The sequence below is a fragment of the Podarcis raffonei genome, chromosome 15 (assembly GCF_027172205.1).
Source record: "Podarcis raffonei isolate rPodRaf1 chromosome 15, rPodRaf1.pri, whole genome shotgun sequence".
Classification (NCBI taxonomy): Eukaryota; Metazoa; Chordata; class Lepidosauria; order Squamata; family Lacertidae; genus Podarcis; species Podarcis raffonei.
This window is the reverse complement of record NC_070616.1, coordinates 15,743,519-15,766,561: the sequence shown is the minus strand read 5'-3', so window position 1 is coordinate 15,766,561 and position 23,043 is coordinate 15,743,519. Positions and strand designations below refer to the sequence as shown.

General features: G+C 49.2%; 1 protein-coding gene across 2 annotated transcripts in view; it reads right to left on the bottom strand.

Moving 5' to 3' along the window:
- Positions 1–23,043, bottom strand: part of STX1A (syntaxin 1A) — a 37,767-nt gene that overhangs the window by 3,666 nt on the left and 11,058 nt on the right. For both annotated transcript variants that reach the window (XM_053366842.1, XM_053366843.1), the window contains exons 3-8: positions 22,433–22,532; positions 13,585–13,659; positions 12,332–12,405; positions 8,369–8,477; positions 3,245–3,318; positions 1,647–1,784 (exon numbers count right to left, since the gene is read on the bottom strand). In XM_053366842.1, the coding sequence (XP_053222817.1) occupies positions 1,647–1,784; positions 3,245–3,318; positions 8,369–8,477; positions 12,332–12,405; positions 13,585–13,659; positions 22,433–22,532 (570 nt within the window). The remainder of the gene's footprint in view (positions 1–1,646; positions 1,785–3,244; positions 3,319–8,368; positions 8,478–12,331; positions 12,406–13,584; positions 13,660–22,432; positions 22,533–23,043) is intronic.

Genomic DNA, 23,043 nt, shown 5'->3' with positions numbered 1-23,043 from the left:
GTCAGACTACAGGTATACGACTCTTTGGGCTCCTTCCAGCTTTATGACCCTGTGTGGTATCTACAAAAGATCATTCTAAATTAATCCCCCAAATGAATATCCTACCCACTAACTCGGATTTTATTTTATTTTTATTCATTTGATGTATATATCCGCCCTCCTTCATCACAAGACCTCAGGGTGGTTCACAGGATAAAAACACAAGGTAAAAACACAGGTAAATAGTTAAAACGAAAACAACAACAAAATAATTCCCTCTCCCACAAACATATGTAAAGGATCACACAAACCCATTTCAACATACCCAAAGTAATTGGCCCACCTGGAAACAATTGGTGGGTCCCATGAACCCCCACCCCACTGGATCTGCTCCAATTCACTGGCTGCATTTCGCAGCCGGGAGGTGGGAGCAGATGAAATTTACGACCCTATGCCATGTGTTTTGCCAAAAATTTCTAGGGGAGATAGGTGGGGGAGCAGCGTGGGGGGCAGCTGCTTGCAGCCTAAAAATTTCCTAGAGAGAATGGATAAAACAAATACCATTAGATGTATAGTGGTACCTTGGTTCTCAAATGCCTTGGTACTCAAACAACTTGGAACCAAACACTGCAAACCCGGAAGTAAGTGTTCCGGTTTGTGAACATTTTTCGGAAGCCAAACATGCTCCGTTTTGTGTGTTATGCTTCCAATTTGAGTGCCCCACTTCTGTTTTGAGTGTTACGCTGAGGTCTGTCTGTTTTTGCTATTTATTTTGCGTTTTTGTGGCTCTTTTCATTTTGCTTTTGTGACTGTGTGGAACCAGTTCGGCTACTGATTGATTGATTGTGTGACTGGAGTACATTGCTTACTGCTTTCATTTTATGGATCAATGGTCTTGTTAAGATAGTAAAATTCATGCTAAATTGCTGTTTTAGGGTTGTTTTTAAAAGTCTGGAACAGAGTAATCCATTTTGCATCACTTTCTATGAGAAAGCACAACTTGGTATTGGAATGCTTTGGTTTTGGAACGGACTTCTGGAACGGATTAAATTTGAGAACCAAGAGACCACTGTACTGCTGGATAAGTGTTTAATGGTTCTTGTATTTGTTGAAAAGCCAATCAAAAATTGTTTTAAAAAAATAAGTTTGGGAAACCCTGATCTACACTGACAGACAGCAGCTCTCCCAGGTTTCAGGAGCAGGGGTCTTTTCTTTCCCTTCACCAGCAGGTCCCCGGATGCGTGGAAGCAATGTAAAATTCAGAGTTAAAAACAGTTAAAACACATCACAAGGATAGGGTAGGAAGTCCTGAAACACGCAGATACCAGGTGCCCAAGGCCAGGGTGAATCCATTCACATTGGAAGAGGCTGCTGGATCAGGCCAATGGCCCATCCAGTCCTGCATCCTGTTCTCAGTGTGGCCTGTGGGGAACCAGCAAGCAGGATCCGAGAACAAGAGCAACACTCTCCCCCTCCTGGGGTTTCCACAGCAACTGGAATCTGCTCCGCCCACTTTGGCCTCTGGCCCCGCCCATGACTGGCAGGTGGCTCCTGAAGGTGACACAGCCCTTGGGGCCAGCCATTGCTTCCTCGACCTGCCAGTCCCAGGGGTCCACTTTGCAGTCCCCCCCCTTCCTTCCTCCCCCCCCCCCCAGATCAGCCCTTACCTGGCTCTCCACTAGCATGGCCATGTCCATGAACATATCGTGCAACTCCCGGATGCTGTTCTCGAGCTTGATGATCTCGCTGTGCCGAGTCTCGATCTCGTTCAGCGCCTGCTTCGTGATGTTGGAGTCCATGATGATCTGGGGACGAACCAAGGCAGGGCGTGAGCAGTCGTTGGGATCGGGGACTCCCAGGCTCCAGATCTCCAAGATCTTTCTCTCCACCACCCCCCTGCCTCGCCCCGTCTTGCATGACTCGGATGGAGAGAGTCTCACGATCCTGCCAGACCGCAGAAGTCACTTCCTTGAGAATCACGGCTTCCGGGAAAAAGGAAATGAAATGGCGTTCCTAGGCAGAACAGATAGCTCAGTCGGTTAGGGCGTGGTGCTGATGGCGCCAAGGTTGCAGGTTCGATCCCTGTATGGGACAGCTGCATATTTCTGCATTGGAAGGGGGGGCGGGTTGGCCTAAATCAGGGTTTCCCAAACTTGGGTCTGCAGCTGTTTTTTGTACTACAGTTCCCATCATCCCTGACCACTGGTTTTGCTAGCTAGGGATGATGGGAGTTGTAGTCCAAAAACAGCAGGCGGCCCAAATTTGGAAAACACTGGACTACATGATCCTCAGGTTCCAACTCTACCATTCTGTGTTTCTAGGCACTTAAGGTTTGGAAGTGACGTTTGGAAGTGTACTTGTGTTATGTCTGCAGAAGTCCCAGGAATAAGTCCGGGGGGCGGGTGCTGAATAAAATTTACAGGGTTCAGGGACTGACACTCACTTGGTGTGGGGGCAAGTTGAGAAATGACTCTAGGTGATGAAGCAGGCTTTATTATTCCACTCCCCCATGCCACAGATGGTTAACGCAGCCTGTCAGCATGGTTTGAAGGTGCAGTAATTTTATTGACACGAAGTAGATTAGGGAACAGTCCATGCCTGGGCAGGAGACCTGGGCCTGCCTAGACGGCCTTGAGTGCCATGTGAAAAGCAGGAGAGAAAAAAACTAACAAGGCTTTGCCTCAGCGGCTGGGCTGGCAGCTTCTATCTGAGAAACGTTTGCGGTTTTGTTTTGCAAGGCTGCAACTCTAGTGGTAGAGAGAAGCCTCTGTTGTACTGGATGGCAATTCGGGCCAAGGTCTCAGCAAACGCCCTTGGTGCTCTCCCCACTGTGGCAAAATAGTTGCCCACAGACTAGCTGGATCTACACTCACCTTTTAAATGTTATTAGAACGATAATATCGTTCTAAAACATCAAGACAGAAAAAAAACCCATTTGGTTTCCTTTCGCTTCCTTTCCACAAAGTCAAACACCTGGTTTGTGATAGCTAGTTGCTCTGCAGCGCCCTCTGGTGTCACATTTTAATAGCACATTATTAACGTTAAAGGTCATACTGTATGGTTCTCAGGACCATTCCTTAACTTTTTCTTTAGTGTTAAAAACCATGAGCGTAGATCTGCCCCCTGCCAGGTCAAAGAGGCGGCACTTCGAAAGTACCCCCCCTCCGAACAAAGAAAGCCTTCATTGGTACCTCAAATCTGAGACTTAAGACTAGCAAGATCACAAAGCCGGGGGGACGGGGACGGACAACGACGACGCACATACCCCAGAAGAGAAAATGGCAGGGTTCCCACTCTCCAACATGTCCTCCAGCTCCTCACTGGTGGTGGTTCTGCCAGCTGCAAAGGACACAGAGAAGTCAATGCATCCCTTTCTTTCCAACATGCTGCGGTTTGAGAAACATGCTGGCAGTTCCCTCCCTGCAAGAAGCCAAGTTACAGGGAACCAGGCAGGGGGCCTTCTCGGTAGTGGCACCCACTCTGTGGAACATCCTCCCACCAGATGTCAAAGAGAAAAACAAATGCCAGACTTTCTGAAGGCAGCCCTGTTTAGGGAAGCTTTTAATGTTTAATAGACTATTGTATTTTAATATTCTGTTGGAAGCCGCCCAGAGTGGCTGGGGAAACCCAGCCAGATGGTATAAATTATTATTATTATTATTATTATTATTATTATTATTATTATTATTATTATTATTATGTGGTCCGGGGTCATGGTGTATGTGTGTGTTTTTGTGTGTGTGCAAAAAGACTCATTACCATTTATTCTGCAGGGTCCCAGACTCTGGCATCCTGGAGTTGCCCAATCAGCACAAAAGGGAAGCTTTCTAGGCACTGAGAATAAGTCTTCTCAGTCTTTGTGCTGACGGGGCAAAAGAAGGGGAGGCAGCCTCATAGGAGGGGCTCCCAGGGTCCCTCAGGAGAAGGCGCATGGAAGAGCACCAAGGAGAACTTGCTCCATATGCTCCAAAGCTAAGCATTTTTAGGAACTCTGAATGAGAATGAGAATGGGGTGCAAGTTATGGAACTTAACACAACTTAAAATCACTCCAAAAGAAGGTGTTGGAGCCCTCCCTTCACCCAGGGGTGTGCACAGAAAATGGTGGCTAGCTGAAAAGCAGTATATGGGAGCCACAATGCTTGTTGCAATGCAGTCCCATTACTTATTATTATTTTTGTTATCTTAGAAGGCCCTATAATCTTAGAAGGGACATGGCTGTGGTTCTCATGAAGGGACCCTGCTCTCCTGAATTTACCACGACACCACTGGGTTTGAGGACAGGCCATGCATCTCTTCATTAATATTTTATTTATTTATTAAGTCTATATCCCGCCCTTCATCAGAAGATCTCAGGGTGGTTCATGATATCAAAATACAAGATAAAAGCACAAATACAGTGGTGCCTCTGGTTACGTACTTAATTTGTTCCGGAGGTCCGTTCTTAACCTGAAACTGTTCTTAACCTGAAGCACCACTTTAGCTCATGGGGCCTCCCGCCTCTGCTGCGCGGTTTCTGTTCTCATCCTGAAGCAAAGTTCTTAACCCAAGGTACTATTTCTGGGTTAGCAGAGTCTGTAACCTGAAGTGTATGTAACCCGAGGTACCACTGTAAATAGTTAGAACAAAAAAACTAAACAAAATACCGCCCAAGCCTGGTCCCACATTTAAAAGTATATTGATCAGCCAAAGGCCTGGTTGAAGAGGAACATTTTCGCCTGGTGCCTAACGATGTATAATGAAGGTGCCAGCCGAACCTCCCTGGGGACAGCATTCCACAGATGGGGAGCCCCTGCCCATTCTCGTGTTGCCACCCTTTGGGCCTCTTGCAATTATGATCGCAGAGTCCAGGTTGGTTTATATAGGGAGAGGCGATCCTTGAGGTTTAGTCAATGTTTCTGCTCAGTTCCTACAGGATCTACCTTCAAAAGGCGCTTTTGCTCATCTTCACAACCTTCCTTTTAGCCTCAGCAAGTAAAAGTGAAGATTGCAGACTGCCCCCTCCCCGTGCTCTGCTCTAGATCCCCCCCCATCAGCTCATCTCCAGCTAAGGCTGCCGATTGGCTCCATCTCCTCTAGCCGGCTGCCCGCCTTCCCTCCCTCCTGGCAACCGGCTCTCCTCTGATTCCCAACTTCTCCCACTCAGTCCTTCTATTCTCATCTCTCCCAATCTCACCTCCACCCCCTTACCTGTTCCCGCCAGCTCCTCACATGCCCACCCCCTTCACACTGGCAGCCTGAAAAAAGCCACATGCGCGCACGTCGCCTCAAGGCACTGCACAACTTATCCGCCACCAGGGATGCCTTGCTGGCCACAAAGCCCAAAGGCCAGGCGGAGGGGCCGGCTGCAGCATGCCCTGAGAAGCCAAGCAGGTAAGGCATGAACCGCAGGAAAGAAAGCAAGTGTCACAGACCTGTTGGACGCAGAGGAATGGTGGAAGGAACCAGCTGGGGAGCCCCAAAAGAAGAAGGCTCAGAGCCAGGGGGGTGTCGGTGGGAAAACAATGAGTGGTCAGAGGGAGAAGACTAGGAAGAGGAGGTGTCGGAAGCTGAAGAGTTGACAGGTTTAGTGAGCTGGGTTTCCCCAGCCACTCTGGGCAGCTTCCAACAAAGACCAAAAACGCACTAAAATGTCACACATTAAAAACTTCCCTGAACAGGGCTGCCTTAAGATGTCTTCTGAATGTCAGGTAGTTGTTTATCTCTTTGACATCTGGTGGGAGGGCATTCCACAGGGCAGGCGCCACTACCGAGAAGGCCCTTGGTGCTGGACCTCAGTGTCCGGGCAGAACGATGAGGGTGGAGACGCTCCTTCAGGTATACTGGGCCAAGGCCGTTTAGGGCTTTAAAGGTCAACACCAACACTTTGAACTGTGCTCGGAAACGTACTGGGAGCCAATGTAGGTCTTTCAAGACCAGTGTTATGTGGTCTTGGCGGCTGCCCCCAGTCACTAGTCTAGCTGCCGCATTCTGGATTAGTTGTACTTTCCAGGTCACCTTCAAAGGTAGCCCCACATAGAGCGCATTGCAGTAGTCCAAGCGGGAGATAACTAGGCAATGAAGAGTCACAGGTGTCTCCCCCTCCCCTTCTCTCTTGTCTCCCTGAACCAGAAGAGGCGTGAAGAGGGCAGAGGAGTAGGTGGCTTCATGCAGGTGCAGTCTCAGATTGCCCGGAGAGGAGGGGACTTGGGGAGGTGGGGACCTTCAGTTTCAGCAACTGCTTCATGGGGGCAAGATCTACGAGAAATAAGTTGCTGTGCTCATTAGGCCAGACACTGCTGTGCAGATCTCATTTTTGCTAAGAAAGTTTCCACACAGGAAGGTGTGTCTGGGGTGAGGGTGGTTCAAATGGCTGAGCTTTTGAGTGTTGCCGAGGTGGTGTTTGTTCCTTCCAATTAATTAGAAGCAGAATTTGAAAAGGTGTGCTAGACACAGCACAGTGTTACCTAAAACAGCCCTTTTCTTATAGCCAAGATCTTCCTAAAATGTTTAATCCCATTTAGTCCTAGTCAGCCAAAATCCTCCTGCAACGCCTTCTCCTTACAGCAGAAGCGTGGTGCCCTCCATACGGAGTTGAACTACCAATGGCCCATCTAGTCCAGCATCCTGTTCCCAAATGTTGGGTGAAAACGCCGAGGCCGGTGCCTCCCCCACAACACAGCATTGCCCGGAATTCATCACTCCGGTGTCCCGTCACGCTGATGTGACCCATATCCAAGGATATGAGCTCACGACTAGCAGAGTCCAAACAGACTGAGCCTTGAGGTGTAACATCTAAGCCTAATTTAATGCGCACAAAATCAAACGTAACATAACAGAAAACATGGCCCATACCTCTGTCTTTCTTGTTATTGCAAAAGCAATAGCTATACAGTGGATGCTCGGGTTGCGAATGTGATCGTTGCGGGATGCAAGTTCGCAACCCGCAGTGGCACGCCTGCATATGCGAGGGTTGCAATCGGCGCTTCTGCGCATAGTGCGATTTAGCACTTCTGCGCATGCACGACTGCCGAAACCCAGAAGTAACCCGTTCCGGTACTTGCAGGTTTCAGCGTGTCCGTAACCTGAAAAAAACCCAACCTGAAGCATCTGTAACCCGAGGCATGACTGTACAGAACAGAAACAGCGTATCTCACTTTCCGCTCGCAAGACTCCAACAATCAGTGCTGGAATGTAAACACAGACATGTGACATGTAACAATCCCACACATCTGCAGCACGGGAGGAATGGAATTCCAACAGTGGCCAACCAGATGCCTGTGGAAATTGGAGGATCACAACTCCCATCCGTCACAGCAAGCACGGCTTGATGATCAGGAGATCATAGAGCTGGAAGGGGAAAGTGTCATCTAGCACAACCCTCTGCAATACGAATCCACCTAACAGTTACAACGCCCCCCCCCCCCCAGCCCACATTTTACCAGCTTTTACACAATAATATCCTGGGGGACTTTGTCAAGAGCCTTACTGAAATTGAGATACACTTCCCCTTAATTGGTCAGCTATGGTTCCGTGGCTGGCGGCTCCTGGCATCTACTTATTTAGAGGTAATTTTAATCTGTTTTAATATTTTAACTTTTGTATGTTTTAAATGGCCTCGGGCCAGTATACCTGAAGCAGCATCTTCACCCCCATCGTTCAGCCCGGACACTGAGGTCCAGCTCCAAGGGCCTTCTTGGTGGTGGTGCCCGCCCTGTGGAACGCCCTCCCACCAGATGTCAAGGAAATAAACAACTATCTGACTTTCGGAAGACATCTAAAGGCAGCCCTGTTTAGGGAAGTTGTTGATGTTTGATGTTTTATTGTGTTTTAATATTCTGTTGGGAGCTGCCCAGCCAGATAGGCAGGGTATAAATAATGAATAATAATAATAATAATAGTCGTCATCATCATAATAGTATGATTGTGATTTTTTTCTCCATTTTATTAGTTTAGCTTTTTTGTAAACCACTTTGAGGTTTTTTTTAATCAATCAAGTGGTGTGTGTGTGTGTGTGTGTGTGTCTGTGTGTGTATATAAAATAAATGAAGTTGTTTCTTTATCTTTCTTTTATAGTGAAATACTACTTTTTCTGCTAAGCACTGAGAGAAACAATGAGAAGAAATCAGTAATTGAGCCTCAGCTCCAGAAATAGGAACTAACCAATATTGTCACCATGCTGACCAGGAAGCTTCCAATAAAAGGCACGGTAGCCCTGAAAAATAGGACGTTTCCCATACACAGTGAATAAGATAATGCCTGTGTGTGTGTCACTAAAGACAAAGACAAGGCCTGAATAGTCTGGAGAACAGCACAGAAAATAGGGGAATGAAACATTTGGCAGTAGTGGATTCCCTGTAAGGAGAGAGCGAACAACGGGCAGCAGTTCTCAAGAGCATGGAAGCAACTCACTTATTTCTAGCTGCCTTTGGATCCTGCCCTTGCAGCGCTCCCGGTAGTCCGACTGGGTGGCGTTGTACTCTGACATCACTTCCACAAACTTCCGGGACAAGGTGGAATGCTGGGAGGGTGGGGGGAAAGAAAACATGGCTGCCATCATTTTCCAGAACGGTAAGCATGTTAGTCTGTCCGCTGCAGCACCAACAACCAGGCATCCAGAGAGCTCCACGTGGTCACAACTGGACCCACACAAGGCACAAAATGTGCCTAGGGAATTTCAAACACCGGCACCAAGAGGATTCTGTGACAATTGATTTACTTCTGTTTATTTTATTGCATTTATTTCTTCTAAGGAGCTCAAGGTGGAGTACATAGTTCTCTACCCCATTTTATCCTCACGACAAACCCATGAGGGAGGTTAGACGGGAGCGCATGGCTGCCCAAGGTCCCCCAGCGAATTTCTTGGCTGGGTGGGGATTCGAACCCAAGGTCCTAGTCCCGCACTCTGACCACTAGACCACACTGACTATCCATCAGTAGGTTTCTTAAGTAGGTTTTCCTTAAGAAAATCTACTTCACACACAACATATCCTGCAATTCATGGCGTTTGCAATGGGGCAGAGGAAGAGCAGGTCCAGGAAGCCCCTTTGTGGGGGGCACAGACCCTTGACCTTAGGAGTCAGAGCCCTGGCACCATCACTGACCCCTTGGCCATGCCAGTTGGGGGGCTGATGGGAGCTATAGCCCCCCGCCCCCAACACCTGGAGGGCACCAGGTTGCGCCTCGCTCCTCTAGACGGCCCCACCTTGTTCTGCTCCCGATACCCTTGCGTAATTCAGAAGAGAAATAAAAGACTAAAGCACGGAAAAGCATCCCACCCACCCGCTGCTTCCTGCTTTCCGCCCCGGCTCCTGCACCGCAGTTCCTTGCCTCTGATTAAGGAACAGGCGGCTGCACAGCAAAACATTTTCACACTTGCTCTTCCCGGCGCATCGCCCATCTGCTGCATTTCGGGGAGTCAGAGAGAGAGAGAGAGCTGCCGTTTCTTTGGAGATCAGCCTTGGCTGCTCATCATCGTGTGACGGGGAGGTTTGGGGGGGGGCGATGACTTGGATCTGGCTTTGTTTGTTGTGAAGACGAGCTGTTGGTGCCCTTCAGCATCCACAAAGGCTGGGGAGAGGGGAAAAGTCAGGTTCTTCCTCCCCAACCCCTTGGGAAGGGGGGGGGATCTCACCAGGAGCCACCCCCCAAACCAGCTACTTCGCCCCCTCAGCCTTAATCCAGCCTTCCGCTTGGAAACTGGACCAGAGACGGATGAATCCCTCCATTTCAGTTGCTCATTTCTCAACCCCGAGTTCAGCTCTTGTTTTGCATCTTTTTAACAGAATTTGTCAGCACTTTTCATATGCCGTTTTTCCAGAACGGGCACATTCTTGCAAGCGATTCCCCTAAAATATCACACCTTCTTGTATGTTGCATCAATGTATTTATTTATTGAATTTATATCCCCACCTCTTCTTTCTCCAGGGGGCTCAAGGATGGCATACGCCAGTGGTTTTCAACCAGTGTGCCGTGGCACCCTGGGGTGCCTTGAATGGTGGTCAAGGGTGCCGTGGGCAACACTGGCCTCTGCCCCTCTTTCTTTCCCTCCTTCCTCTGTTGCCCTCTTGTTTCTCTGCCTCCCAAAGGTTTGCACAACTGTTTATTGCAGCAGCCCAGGCTTTAAGCTCCGCAGGCAAAGGTTGCCTCTTGGAGGTAATAAATAATAATAATAAGGGACCCCTGACCATTAGGTCCAGTCGTGGCCAACTCTGGGGTTCCGGCACTCATCTCGCTTTATTGGCCGAGGGAGCCGGCGTACAGCTTCCGGGTCATGTGGCCAGCAGGACTAAGCCACTTCTGGAGAACCAGAGCAGCGCACGGAAACACTGTTTACCTTCCCGCTGGAGCGGTACCTATTTATCTACTTGCACTTTGATGTGCTTTCGAACTGCTAGGTTGGCAGGAGCAGGGACCGAGCAATGGGAGCTCACCCCGTTGCGGGGATTCGAACCGCTGACCTTCTGATCGGCAAGTCCTAGGCACTGTGGTTTAACCCACAGCGCCACCTGCGTAATAATAATAATAATAATAATAATAATAATAATAATAATGTCTTATTTATACCCCACCCACTCTGGGCGGCTTCCAACAAAATATTAAAAATACATTAAAACACCAGTCATTATAAACTTCCCTAAACAGGGCTGCCTGAGAGGTATGTTTCTTTGGGGGCAGGGGGGCAGGGGGGCAGCTCAGAGACCAAGGGCCGCAGCAGCAGCTGCCCAGAGGGATCCCAAGGAAATGGGGAGAGGGGGCTGAAAAAGGGTGAGAGGCTGCAGGCAAGGGGTGACATAACTGGGCTCCTGAGCCCCACAGGGGCGCCACAGAAAGAATCTAGTTGGTTACGGGAGCTGCGGACTCAAAAAGACTCCTCATTTAATTCCCACTACCACCCTGTGAGGCTGAGAGGCAGTGACTGGCCTTCCCAAGGGCAATCAGTGAGCTTTGAGGCTGAATTTGAACCCGGGTCTCTCCTGGGTCCTAATCCAACACTCTAACCATTGCACCACACTGACTCTACACATTTTAATTTGGTACACACTTTCCCTAATGCAGTCCCTTTGAGTACACCTTGCATGGCTGGAGAGGAAATTCAAAGGGGAGGTGAATTTTTGCCTTTGGCTTTGTTTCGGAAGTGCCACGAGGCAGCAACATGTTGAAATGGGAACCACAAATGGAATGTGCCCCCCCTCCCCCAAAAAAACCCTAAAGAGAATTCAGAAATATTGGTTGAAAGATTCCTGGGTTAACAGGACAGCACTGAGGAGAAATCTGAACAGACCACACCCAAGTTAACACCCAGCTCACAGCGCAAGGGACCAATTCCAACAAGGCTCAAACCAGCAGTGGGTGGAGCCGAGGCAAAAGTGGGTGGAGCAAAAGATGCAATGTTTTCATTTGTATGTTCCAGCTGCCAAAAAACCACCCCATCCTCTGTCCACAGAAGCAAGTAGCAGCATCACAGATTTGAGGGCACACCCCAGTCTGGCTCAAGTGAATGAGGAGAGGGTACACAAGGGTGTCCCAAGGGCCAGATGGAGAGGCATTGGGAGGCCACGTTCATCAGCCCCTGCCAGTGGTAGGAAAACACCCAGTACCAAGATGTGGTGTTTTTCAATGAAAGGATGTGACAGAAGTTTTACTGTTTCTTAAAAATAAATTATGCGTGGTGTGGAGGAAGTGGAAAGAGAGAATTTTATTTTTAAAGCATTAAAGGCCAGGCTTGCAGACAAAATCTTCAGGAGGTGTCTAGTCGTAGAAACCATAAAACAGAAGGAATGTAACAAAACTGATATTATTATTATTTTTAACTGCGAAGATCAAAATATAAGCATCCAAGGGGTGTAAGTCAACCAAGTTCTACTCGAGAGCAGACACACTGAAATTAATGGCGACTATCTTTGGGTAGAAATTGAATACAGCTCCATCATTTTATATTTCAAAATACTATTTGTCACAAACCACACCAACGCCAGACTTTGGGTCACTCGAATGGAACCAGCCAGCCGGAGGAGAAAGGAAGGACTATCTCAGAGTGCTGTCGACTCTCTTTCCTTGGAGCTTTTTAAAAAGAGGTTGGATGGCCATCTGCCAGGGATTCTGGAGCTGTGATTTCTGCACTGCAGGGGGCTGGACTAGATAACCCTTGGTGGTACCTTCTGGCACTACAATTCTATGACTATGGACTACGTATTGTGACATGTAAGATTTCCAGGTGCTCCGAACCTCAGCTTGGAAGTCCACTCCAATGGATGTTAACATATGGAACTCACTGCCACAAGAAGTAGTGGTGCCCACTGGATTATAAGGCTTTAACGGGAGCTTAAAAGAAACACACAGACCAGGCAGTGAGTGGGTAACAGGGCCACCTACCTGTGTCTTTCTTATTCTCAAATCTGCTGACGATCTGTTGAGCCCCTCCTCCTGCTCGATGCTCTGCTCAATACCTAAGGGGGAGAGAAAAGCAGATCAGACATTCAGAGAAGGAAGAGAAAGGGGCGGGGGTTGAGAAACAGATGGGACTCTCTCTCTCTCTCCTTCCTCGCCTGCCTGATGCCCGTTTCAGACTAGGTTAAAAATAGCTCCCCAGAAGGCAAAAGACCATCTAGGAGCATCCTAAAACTGCCCCAGGAAAGTCAGAACACCTCATTTAATTTAGAAGGAAAAGCAAAAATCTGGGCTATGAAAGGTGAACCCTGCAGCCCAAATAAAGGATGCAAATCTGCATTTCCTTTGGTTATCTCCAAGCAGGAGGGGAGAGGAGCTGCCTTGGTTCTGAGATCTCCAGGCACAGCCAAAAGGATCTTGGAAGCCATAAGGGCTCAAAATCTTGAAAAAAACAAGGCAGAGGTTCCTAGGAGATCCTTGACTTGCAGATCATTTTCCACTGCCCCTTTTAGGGGCTTCCTCCATTCTGATTTATACAGGGATGCGGGTGGTGCTTTGGGTTAAACCACAGAGCCTAGGACTTGCCGGTCAAGGTCAGTGGTTTGAATCCCCGAAACGGGTGAGCTCCCATTGCTTGGTCCCTGCTCCTGCCAACCTAGCAGTTCAAAAGCACGTCAAAGTGCAAGTAGATAAATAGGTACCACTCCGGCGGGAAGGTAAGCGGCATTTCCGTGCGCTACTCTGGTTTGCCAGAAGCGGCTTAGTCATGCTGGCCACATGACCCAGAAGCTGTACGCCAGCTCCCTCAGCCAATAAAGCGAGATGAGCGCCGCAACCCCAGAGTCGGCCACGACAGGACCTAATGGTCAGGGGTCCCTTTACCTTTACCATTCTGATTTGGAGGACAACTTGCTCTGTAGGGCACAGATGCCCCTTTTACCCCTCCAACAGCTGTTCCCCACAACACTTCTGAGCATGAGGACTAGAAACTTGAAACACACCTACCCAACCCCAAAAAAGCCGAGTTTCCCAGGCAAATAAATCTTGAGCCTCAAAACGTGCACTAAGCTTGCCACCAGAGCCTTGCAGTTCTATCTCCTGCCATGTCCACCTAAGGCTGGCGATGCCACCTGCTTCCCTCAACTGTGCCTCAAGTCAAGAGAGATGGGGGTCGGAAGCCAAACCAGCCCCTATGCGTAGCACCCTCATCCTGCCGCCGTGCAAGCAGATACACTCACTCTTTAGCTTGGAGCGCACTTTGTTGGCTGTCTTCTTGATGTCAGACATGAGCTCCTCTAGCTCCTCCTTGGTTTCTGGAAGGCAGAAGAGGCAGAAGGTAAGATCATCATCTGAGCCTGCTGGATCAGGCCAATGGCCTCATCTACTCCAGCATCCTGTACTTACAGTTGCCAAACAGATTCCCTGAATGGGAAACCCACATGCAGGACCCGAGCGGAAGAGCCCTCTCCTCCTCCGTCTCCTGTGGCAGAGAGTTCCATAGTTTAATTATGTGCCGAGTGAAGAAGGACTTTCTTTTGAATGCTTGTGGATGACCATAATTGCAACCTGATTTCACAGCTGGATTTTGGCCCTGTTGGAATCAGTCCCTTGAACTGCGATGAGAGTTGGGCAGGGCTTCCCTGCTTAAATTTATCCTCCAGCCTTGTGCTGGCCAAATCCTGCCACCCTAGCGATCTTTTCTTCCAAGTTCCCTTTGGGATCAGATGCATGTTGTGGTCCACATTTTAACACGAACAGGCCTTGTTTGCACTTCCCAAAATCTACACTAAACCCGCAAAATGAGGCTCCCTTTGAAATTCACCCTCCTTCCACAGAGTTCTCCAGCCAAATAAGACGTACCCAAAATGCATATGTTAGGGGAAAGCGCGTAATAAATTTAAATGTAGAGAGCCAGCGCAGTATAGTGGTTAAGAGTGTCGGACTAGGACCTGGGAATCCAGGGTTCAAATCCCCACTTGCCATGAAGCTCAGTGGGAGGGGACCTTGGGCCTAGCCTACCTCATAGGGTTGTAATGGGGATTCAGTGAGGAGGGGAATGAACCAGGTATCCCACCTTGAGCTCCTCAGAGGAAACAATGGTGGAATAGTACAGTGGAACCTCGCGTTACGGATGGGATCCGTGTAATGCAATCAAGAAATAACAAATACAGTGGTACCTCAGGTTACAGACGCTTCAAGTTACAGACTCCGCTAACCCAGAAATAGTACCTCAGGTTAAGAACTTTGCTTCAGGAGGAGAACAGAAATTGTGTGGCGACAGTGGGAGGCCCCATTAGCTAAAGTGGTACCTCAGGTTAAGAACAGTTTCAGGTTAAGAAGAGACCTCTGGAACAAATTAAGTTCTCAACCCAAGGTACCACTGTACTTAAAGAAAGAATGTGGGAGAGGGAGAAGACCTTCCCTCCAACTCCTTCTCCACACCAGACCTCATTGCACAAACCTCTATTATCCTTCCCTCCCATCTTGCCCATCAACTTCTGCCTAAGCCCAAAAGCTGCAGCCCTCCCTCGCAGGGGCGGCGCGCTCCAGCCCCCCCCCATTGCTCTGCTTGCCTTTTTCCTGCAGCTTCCCTAAGCTGCCTGGCGCTGGAGGTGCCAGGTGCAAGCCTGCTCCCTCCCTGCCCCCTCCGCAACCCGCCCCCCTTGGCCCGGAGAGGAGATAATTGTCGTCACCTGGAACTCTGAACATCGCCAACGTAACCAAGCAACGTTGGCAGAGCAGCCAAGTCTGGGTGGCACAGAGGAGGCGACGGGGGCACGGCAAGGTCTCTGCACTGGCAGCCTCACTCCAAGACTCTCCGCTGAGCTCAGAGCATCTGTGCGGGGCCTCAGAAGTCCTCAGTAGGATCAGCACTGCCTTGGGGCAAACGCCGAGGTTACGCTCAGCCCTGAGCTTCCAGCCCATCTCCTTTCCAATTAGCATGCTTACACACTCCAACACGTCCAACAAAGAACCCCCTTGCCAGCCTTTGAGCATTTTACCAACTTGGGAGAGTTTGGCAAAGGTTCAGGGAAGGGCAAGCAAAATGATCGAGAGGATGACTCCCCTATGAAGGAAGGTTGCAGCGTTTAAGGAGCAACATGATGGATGGTAAATAAAATTAGTGGAAGGAGAGAAGTTTCCCTTCCTCTCTCCTAACCCTAGAACTCAGGGACATCCAATGGAGAGGAATGTTGCAGGATTCAGGGCAGATGAAAGAAAGGACTGCCTCATGCAGCGCAGACTGTGGAACTCACTGCCACTGGAGGCAGTCGTGACCGCCAACCTTTAAAAGAGGGCTGGACAAATTCATGGGGGACTAAGGCCATCGATGGCTACTAGCCATGATGGCTATTGTCCTGCCTGCACAGTTTGAAGCAGTGATGCTTCTGAACACGACAGAAGCTTGGGTCCTGTTTGGGGGATTTCCCCATGATGGGCATCTGGGCGGCCATTGCGAGAACAGGACGCTGGACTAATTCGTATGAAAATGGTGCTGAATTTTCACGAGAACCCTCCTGTTTTTTTAATGCAAACTGAGCCCCTCTGTGGCACAGCAGGTCAGTGCATCTGGCTGTTAACTGGAAGGTTGGTGGTTCGAGCCCTCTCAGGGATGGCTGTGGGCAGGATTCCCCCATTGCAGAGGGTTGGACTAGATGACCCTTGGGGTCCCTTGCAACTCTACAATTCTTATGATGTGGAATCCCAACCAAAGTTGGAGAAACTGAGAAAAGCCTCCTTCGTGTGGCTCCTCCTCAAGAGGTCCAGAGGGTGGCAACAGGAGAACGGGCCTTCTCAGCAGTGGCTCCCCGCCTGTGGAATGCTCTCCCCAGGGAAGTTTGCATGGCGCCTTCATTATACACCTTTAGGTGCCAAGCAAAAACGTTCCTTTTTAACCAGGCCTTTGGTTGATCTGATTTACATCCTATGTCCTTTTAAAATGTGGGGTTTTTTTGGGGGGGGGGCTATTGGGTTGTTTTTATTTTTATTATCTATTTTGTTGTTTTATATCTTGATTTTATTCTGCGAACCGCCCTGAGACCCCCTGGGTATAGGGCGGTATATAAATTCATTCATTCATTCAATCAATCAATCAATCAATCAATCAGTCAATAAATCTGACAAGATTTGTTCATTCCTGCCTCACACTGCAGCAGTTTTAAAAGGGTTTAACTATCATGGGTGCCCTTAAACTATCTAGGAGTTGCAGCTTGACAGGGATCCTTGGTAAAAAATAAAGAAACCCCATTCTCTCAGTTTCCCAGAGCTTCGTAAAGAGAGAAGATAACACATGCCCATTTACCCTTGCATAAGAATAAATTTATGTGTCTGACGCTACTTAGGGCTTAGCAACACAAGCAGCTGCCTTGTACTGTTTCCATTGGTTCAACTTGGCTGCCGCAAGTCAGTGTAAGTATCTGATTAACTTTTTATTAGGGGACACTTACTGAAAAAGTGGCCTGTTTTGCCTTTAGAGCAGCAGTTTTCAGGAAAAACGTTGTGTGGGGAAGCCAAGTTAAATTCTTCGGGGGAACAAACTCTTATCTGACAGAATATATGGTTTGCACAATTATTTTAAATGCACAACGTATTATATTCTGTTATCTCTATTTTGCTTCTCATAAGGGCTTTGGCTACACAAATAAATAATAATATTCATTCACTGGCAGCAGCACTCCAGGGGTCCAGGCAGAGCTCCCTCCCAGCCCTGCCCAGAGATGCCATCGGGGATTGCCATGCAGCGTTAAGTTTTCACCCACACTGAGTCAGCCCATGCAGCCAGTATTGTCTACTCTGACAGGCAGCTCTGCTATTTTGCTATACAAGAAAAAGGGGAGGGGGCGGAACGCACAGAAGCCAGTAATTAACTCCCACCCTGCAGGGAGAAGAAAATAATTAAAGGGCAAATCCTCATTGCAAGCGGAGAATGCCATATCTTTAATCTCTGTTGAGCTCTCAGAAGACTTCAAGAGTCTAGCGCTGAGTCTGAGGATTTTCCTTCCATGACAGAACGCCCTCCCTTCCCATGCAGAGCCCCCAAATCTGTTCTGAGTCCCCCCACAACAGATTTGGGGACGGTGTGGGACACACACTTGGAGAGAGGGAATCCCAGATGCTGGTTTCTGTTAGTGAAGCGGCCCTGGGTGTTTCATATTACGATGATGCAATCTTAATATAATATCACATTCCTACAATTACTTAAAAAATCACAGTCAGCAGGAAGCAATAGAATAGGACAGGGCCTATAGACAGGAAGATGCTCCACCAATGAGCTGTGGCCTTTCCTCTAAAAACAACCCAAGACTCTAGCCCTCATTGCTCTGAATTAATGGCTGGTTTAAACAGGAATATAGGAAACTGGCTTATACTGATCAGGCTGAGGCAGGTGCTCTGCTACCCTTTCCCTGCTGAATCGAGGAGATTCAGTCCTCAGTGCAGGGGTTTGGGACCTTCCCCCCCCCCCGCCCCCCAGTTGCTGTTGAACTCCATCTCCCATCAGTCCCAGGCCAGCAAGGCCAACAGCAAAGGCTGAAGGGTGCCTTCATACAACAATACCTGAAGATCCATCATTCCCTTGCCCGCTGCAGAGGACAGCAGCATCCACTGACTTGCTCATGGGTAGGCAAACTGAGGCCTGGGGGCCAGATCTGGCCCAATCGCCTTCTAAATCCGGCCCACAGACGGTCTGGGAATCAGCGTGTTTTTACATGAGTAGAACGTGTGCTTTTATTTAAAATGCATCTCTGGGTTATTTGTGGGGCATAGGGATTCGTTCAAATTCCTCCCCCCCCCAAAAAAAATATATAGCCCGGCCCCCCACAAGGTCTGAGGGACAATGGACTGGCCCCCTACTGAAAAAGTTTGCTGACCCCTGGACTTGCTCTTTCCATCCTATCAGGCGGCTGCTAACTAAAATTACAGAAGAGACGAGACTGTAATGGAATCGTAGAATTGTAGAACCCCAGGGTTCATCTAGTCCAATTAGAATCACAGCTAATAAAGGAAAGGAAAATGTCGGGCGATCCTGCTGCCGAGGGGCAGCCCGGAAAAAGGCCTGTGTTTGTACGTTGGCAGAGACAAAGAGGATCACCACCTTTTCATCGTGCAGGGCTCAGTGCCCTCAACCACCCCAAAATAAAGCTCCACACTCAGCTTGACAACAGCGCCCCCTCCCCAAAGGCATTTCCCTTCCCTTCCTTAAGCAGCCCTTTCCCATCTCCGGGTTTTCCAACGCACTCCGAAGGGGTGCAATTTCTGTCTTGCCACAGCGGAGGTGCTGGAAAATTGGCCGTTTCCATCCTCTCGCCTGACTCGCCTGGACCCAAAGCTCATTAATAACATCCCGAGGTCCCCGGAGAAGCCAGATCTCTTTCGAACGGGTGGGCAGGGCGGCTGCAATTTCTCAAGATCGATGTTGACTGCACATGGAAGGAGACGACCCTCCCAGTGGTGAACGGAGAAAGCAATTATGTGGAGGGAATATTATCCTGGGAGAAGAGGGAGGAAGGGCTACAGGCAAGCCAGCTAGCAAAGCTTGAGGAGTAACAGCATTCCACGCCACCCCAATGGTGAGAAACTCCAGGGCTTCCCCAGGGCTCTGCTTCCTTGGAATGAAGGACAGTGGAGCACTCAGGGACCACTTTTAATAGGGGTATGGATGGAGTAAGCAGGCAGGAACGGGTTGTGTGGGTGATGGCAACCATCTCCGGAGGAGGAGGAGAAAGCAGGGAGAGAAGAGAAGCGCGGCAGTGAGTCAGAAGCGACAGAGGGGGCAGCCAACACAGAAACCTCCGGCACTCACCCACGCAGGGAATACAGAAGGCAAGAGGGGAGGGAAGGGGAAGAGGGATATGCCTAGAAGGAGCTGCTGGGGGCAACCACCCTGCACTGGAGGCAGGAAAGCTGGAGAGATCCCCACCCCACGCACAGAAAGCTGCCTCACACCAGGTCAGATTATTAGAGCATCTAAGCGGGACACGGATGGCGCTGTTGGTTAAACCACAGAGCCTAGGACTTGCCAATCAGAAGGTCGGCAGTTCGAATCCCCGCGACGGGATGAGCTCCCATTGCTCGGTCCCTGCTCCTGCCAACCTAGCAGTTCGAAAGCACGTCAAAGGGCAAGTAGATAAATAGGTACTGCTCCGGCAGGAAGGTAAACGGCGTTTCTATGTGCTGCTCTGGTTTGCCAGAAGCGGCTTAGTCATGCTGGCCACATGACCTGGAAGCTGTATGCCGGCTCCCGCGGCCAATAAAGTGAGATGAGCGCTGCAACCCCAGAGTCAGCCACAACTGGACCTAATGGTCAGGGGTCCCTTTACCTTTTAAGCTTAGTATTATCAGCACAGACTGGCAGCAGCTCTCCAGGGTTTCAAGTAGGGGATATTCCTAGCCCTTCCTGGAGATGCCACAGGGGTGTATGTGTTGAAGCTGGGGCGTTCTGCACGCCAAGCAGGTGTTCTGCCACTGTAATTTGCAATATCGATAGAAAATGGTTATAGGCACGTGGCAACTTGTGCAATGATACCTTTGTTTAGAAATGGAAATGGCTCGGAAGTTAAATGTAATTAAGAGTTCTGGTGCTTCTGCAGGGGTGGAGTGGGGTTGTTAAATATGGTCTACTGCTGCTTGTGAAAATAAAAAAATATTTGCAGGCAGGAGAAAACACTAAGGGGGCTTCAAAGAAGCAAACACCAGCCATCCTTTCTCCTAATGCAAAGCTCTTCCGGTTCACAGAGCCTGCAGTATTTTCCAGAAGTGCATACGAATATGATATCTTTATTGTCATTGTCCCATACAGAACAATGAAATTGAAAATCTACATAAGACATTCAAAAACCCCTAAAAACTCTGAAACCCCATTTCATCCCAGAAAACAAAAATGGACCAAAGTGTTTTGTCACCTTAGCACCACAAATCCACTTCAACCACACTAAACTTTTTGCAGTTAGGAAAGTGACAGGGGAAATGTGCCGGAAAATGTGGGACAAACAAGGGATTAATGAGAAGATGCATAAACGCCCTGGAAGCAAATCAGAATGGATGTGGGATGAAGGCCTCCTTTGGAATCACTAATCCGTTGTTGGAAAATGTTCAGAAAAGGGCAACCAACATGATCGAGGGAGTGGAGCGACTCCCCTATGAAGGAAAGGTTGGAGCGTTGGGACTATTTAGGTTAGAGTTTGCTAAGAGTCAATGCGATAGGAGTTTATAAAATTATGCATGGCATGGAGAAGGCGGATAGAGAAAAGTCCCCCCCCCCAATAACACTTGAACATTTGGACATCCAATGAAGCGGAATGGTGGGAGGACTTTTCATAGCTCAACTATGCTCAAAAGAAGGTTGGACAAATTCATGGAGGAGAGGGCTATCGGCTATCGGCCAGGACTGCTAACTCTGCCTCCGCAATGTTGCTTCTTGAACATCAGATGTTGGAAAACATAGGAGGGGAGGGGGAGAGAGCTCTTGTGATTGGATCCCGCTTGCAGGTTTCCCATTGGGGTATCTGGTTGGCCACTGTGAGAACAGGATGCTGGGCTAGATGGGCTCCCTCTGGCCTGATCCAGCAGGCTCAAATTCTGTTCTTAAATGCTCAGTACGGAGCGGGGACTGTCTGACCTCCACAAACCTTTTGTGCATGCTTAATAGACAGGTTGTCCGGAGGAGCCCCTCCTTGCATCAAATGCCCATGAATATGCCAAATGACCCTGGGGTGCCCCTCAATGGTACCCCCTCTCCCTCATCGCTTCCACCCTTTGCTAAGCAACTGTTCCGATTGCATCTGGGCCAACTGGATTGGCATCCTGGGTCGGGCAGGAAAGCTGATCCTGCCCTGCCCTTCCAGCACCACCTGTAACGCCTGGCATGGTGGCACTAACAGGACCCCTGCTAGACCCACAGAAGTGTCACGCTCCCTGTCCACTGGCTAAATTAAGGCGCAGCTAATTGCTGAGCACTTTCCCCTAATGCACTCACAGGCGAGGGAGTTAATTGATATTTATGCAGCGCCCCAGCCTGCCACAGGAGAGAACGCTCAATTGTTTGGAGGGCCAGGGTTAAACAAGTCACAGAGATCCACGTAGGGCAGCAAAACCTGAGAAGAGACACCCCCCCCCCCGCTGCCGATGCCTTACGCAAAGAAGTGAGGGGAAAGTCTTTTTTGCGGTGCTGGTGGATAACCTGAGGAACTGGAGCTTCTTGCAGGGAGTGGACCACTCCCCTACAAAATGGAAACCATAGAACCACTGAATTTCAGAGTTGGAAGGGACCCTGAGGATCATCCAGTCCAACCCCTGCAATGCAGGAATAGGCAGTTGTCCCATACGGGGATCGAACCTGCAACCTTGGTGTTATCACCACCATGCTCTAACTGTTGAGATTTACATTCCACCTTACAGAGCAGACGTGTGGAATTGCCGAATGTCACATGTCTGTTTGCATTCCAGCACAGCTTGCTGGGAACTTCCGTTGTGCTTTTGCTTTTTCCGTTCTCTCTGAGAAGACGAGAGAGACAACATGTTTCTTTGTCCTGATTTATGATTAATAAATCTGTAGTTGTAGTATGCTTTCACAAGCCTCACGCCTATTCTGTGTGCGCAGTTTGATCTGCTGATAGTGTGCCCTGGCTTTGAAGCCCGTGTCGCTGATTTACGTTGGAGCAGAGGCCGATGGTCTTTGCAGCAGGATGGTTGGAAGGAGAAGGCCCAGCTGGGGCTAGCCAGCTGGCCTCCCGGTCCTCTGCATGTTGACACCAAACAACTGAGCTAACTGACAGAGCTCCTTCCCCACTTGGTTTAAAGGGAAAGTGCCACCCTGCAAAAAAAAAGGTGGTGGTTTCTCCTTCATTGGAGGTGTTTAAGCAGAGGTTGGGTGGCCATCTGTCAGGGGGTCTTGCTTTTTGAGCTAAATGACCTTGGAGGTACCTTCCAACTCTTCTGATTCTATGGTTGCAACTTGAGCTGTAGTAAAGGGGCTTGTTTTCACGAAACAAGGATATTCACTGTTGGGAGGAGACATCTGCCCCCATCCACTGGCAAAAGCTCCCCCCCCCCACCTCAGCCAAGAAGAGGCAAGGCGGCCTTACTCACTCTCGTCGGGGTTGGGGGCCGCAAGGATGGCACTGTGCTTCCGCTTCACCTCTTCCACATTCTCCGCGATCTTGTCGATGAACCCCCGGATCTCTTCCACCTGGAGGAAGGAGGGCCAGAGTGAGCAGAGAGCTTGGAATGCCCTGGCTTTTGACAAGGGCGTCTTCCAACATCAAACCCCAGCGTCGCCAAAATAAGGACTTGCCACAAGGCCTGCTTCAGAGGCCCTGTTTTAATTTCAAAAGCCCTCAACAAGCTGCTACTGCTCCCCTCACTTCATAGTTCTCTTTAAAAGCAGGCCTCTGGTTTCATCCCACAGCAACCAGGGAGAAGGCCTCAGCTAAACCTTCAATCTTAACTCAGCTTGTATGGGAATAAGCACTACTGAATTCAGTTAAGACTTACTCCAGGGACTGCCTGAAATTTTCTATCCCAGTTCAATCCCCGAAAATCTCTGCAGGAACATTGTTCCCTGGAACTGGAGAAACTCATTTGACAGCAATGAAACCCTTTTAATGTTTGATGTTTTAATGTTTGATATTTTGTCGCTTTGTTATTATTGTTGTTGTTGTTGTTGTTGTTGTTGTTGTTGTTCTGTTGGGAGCTGCCCA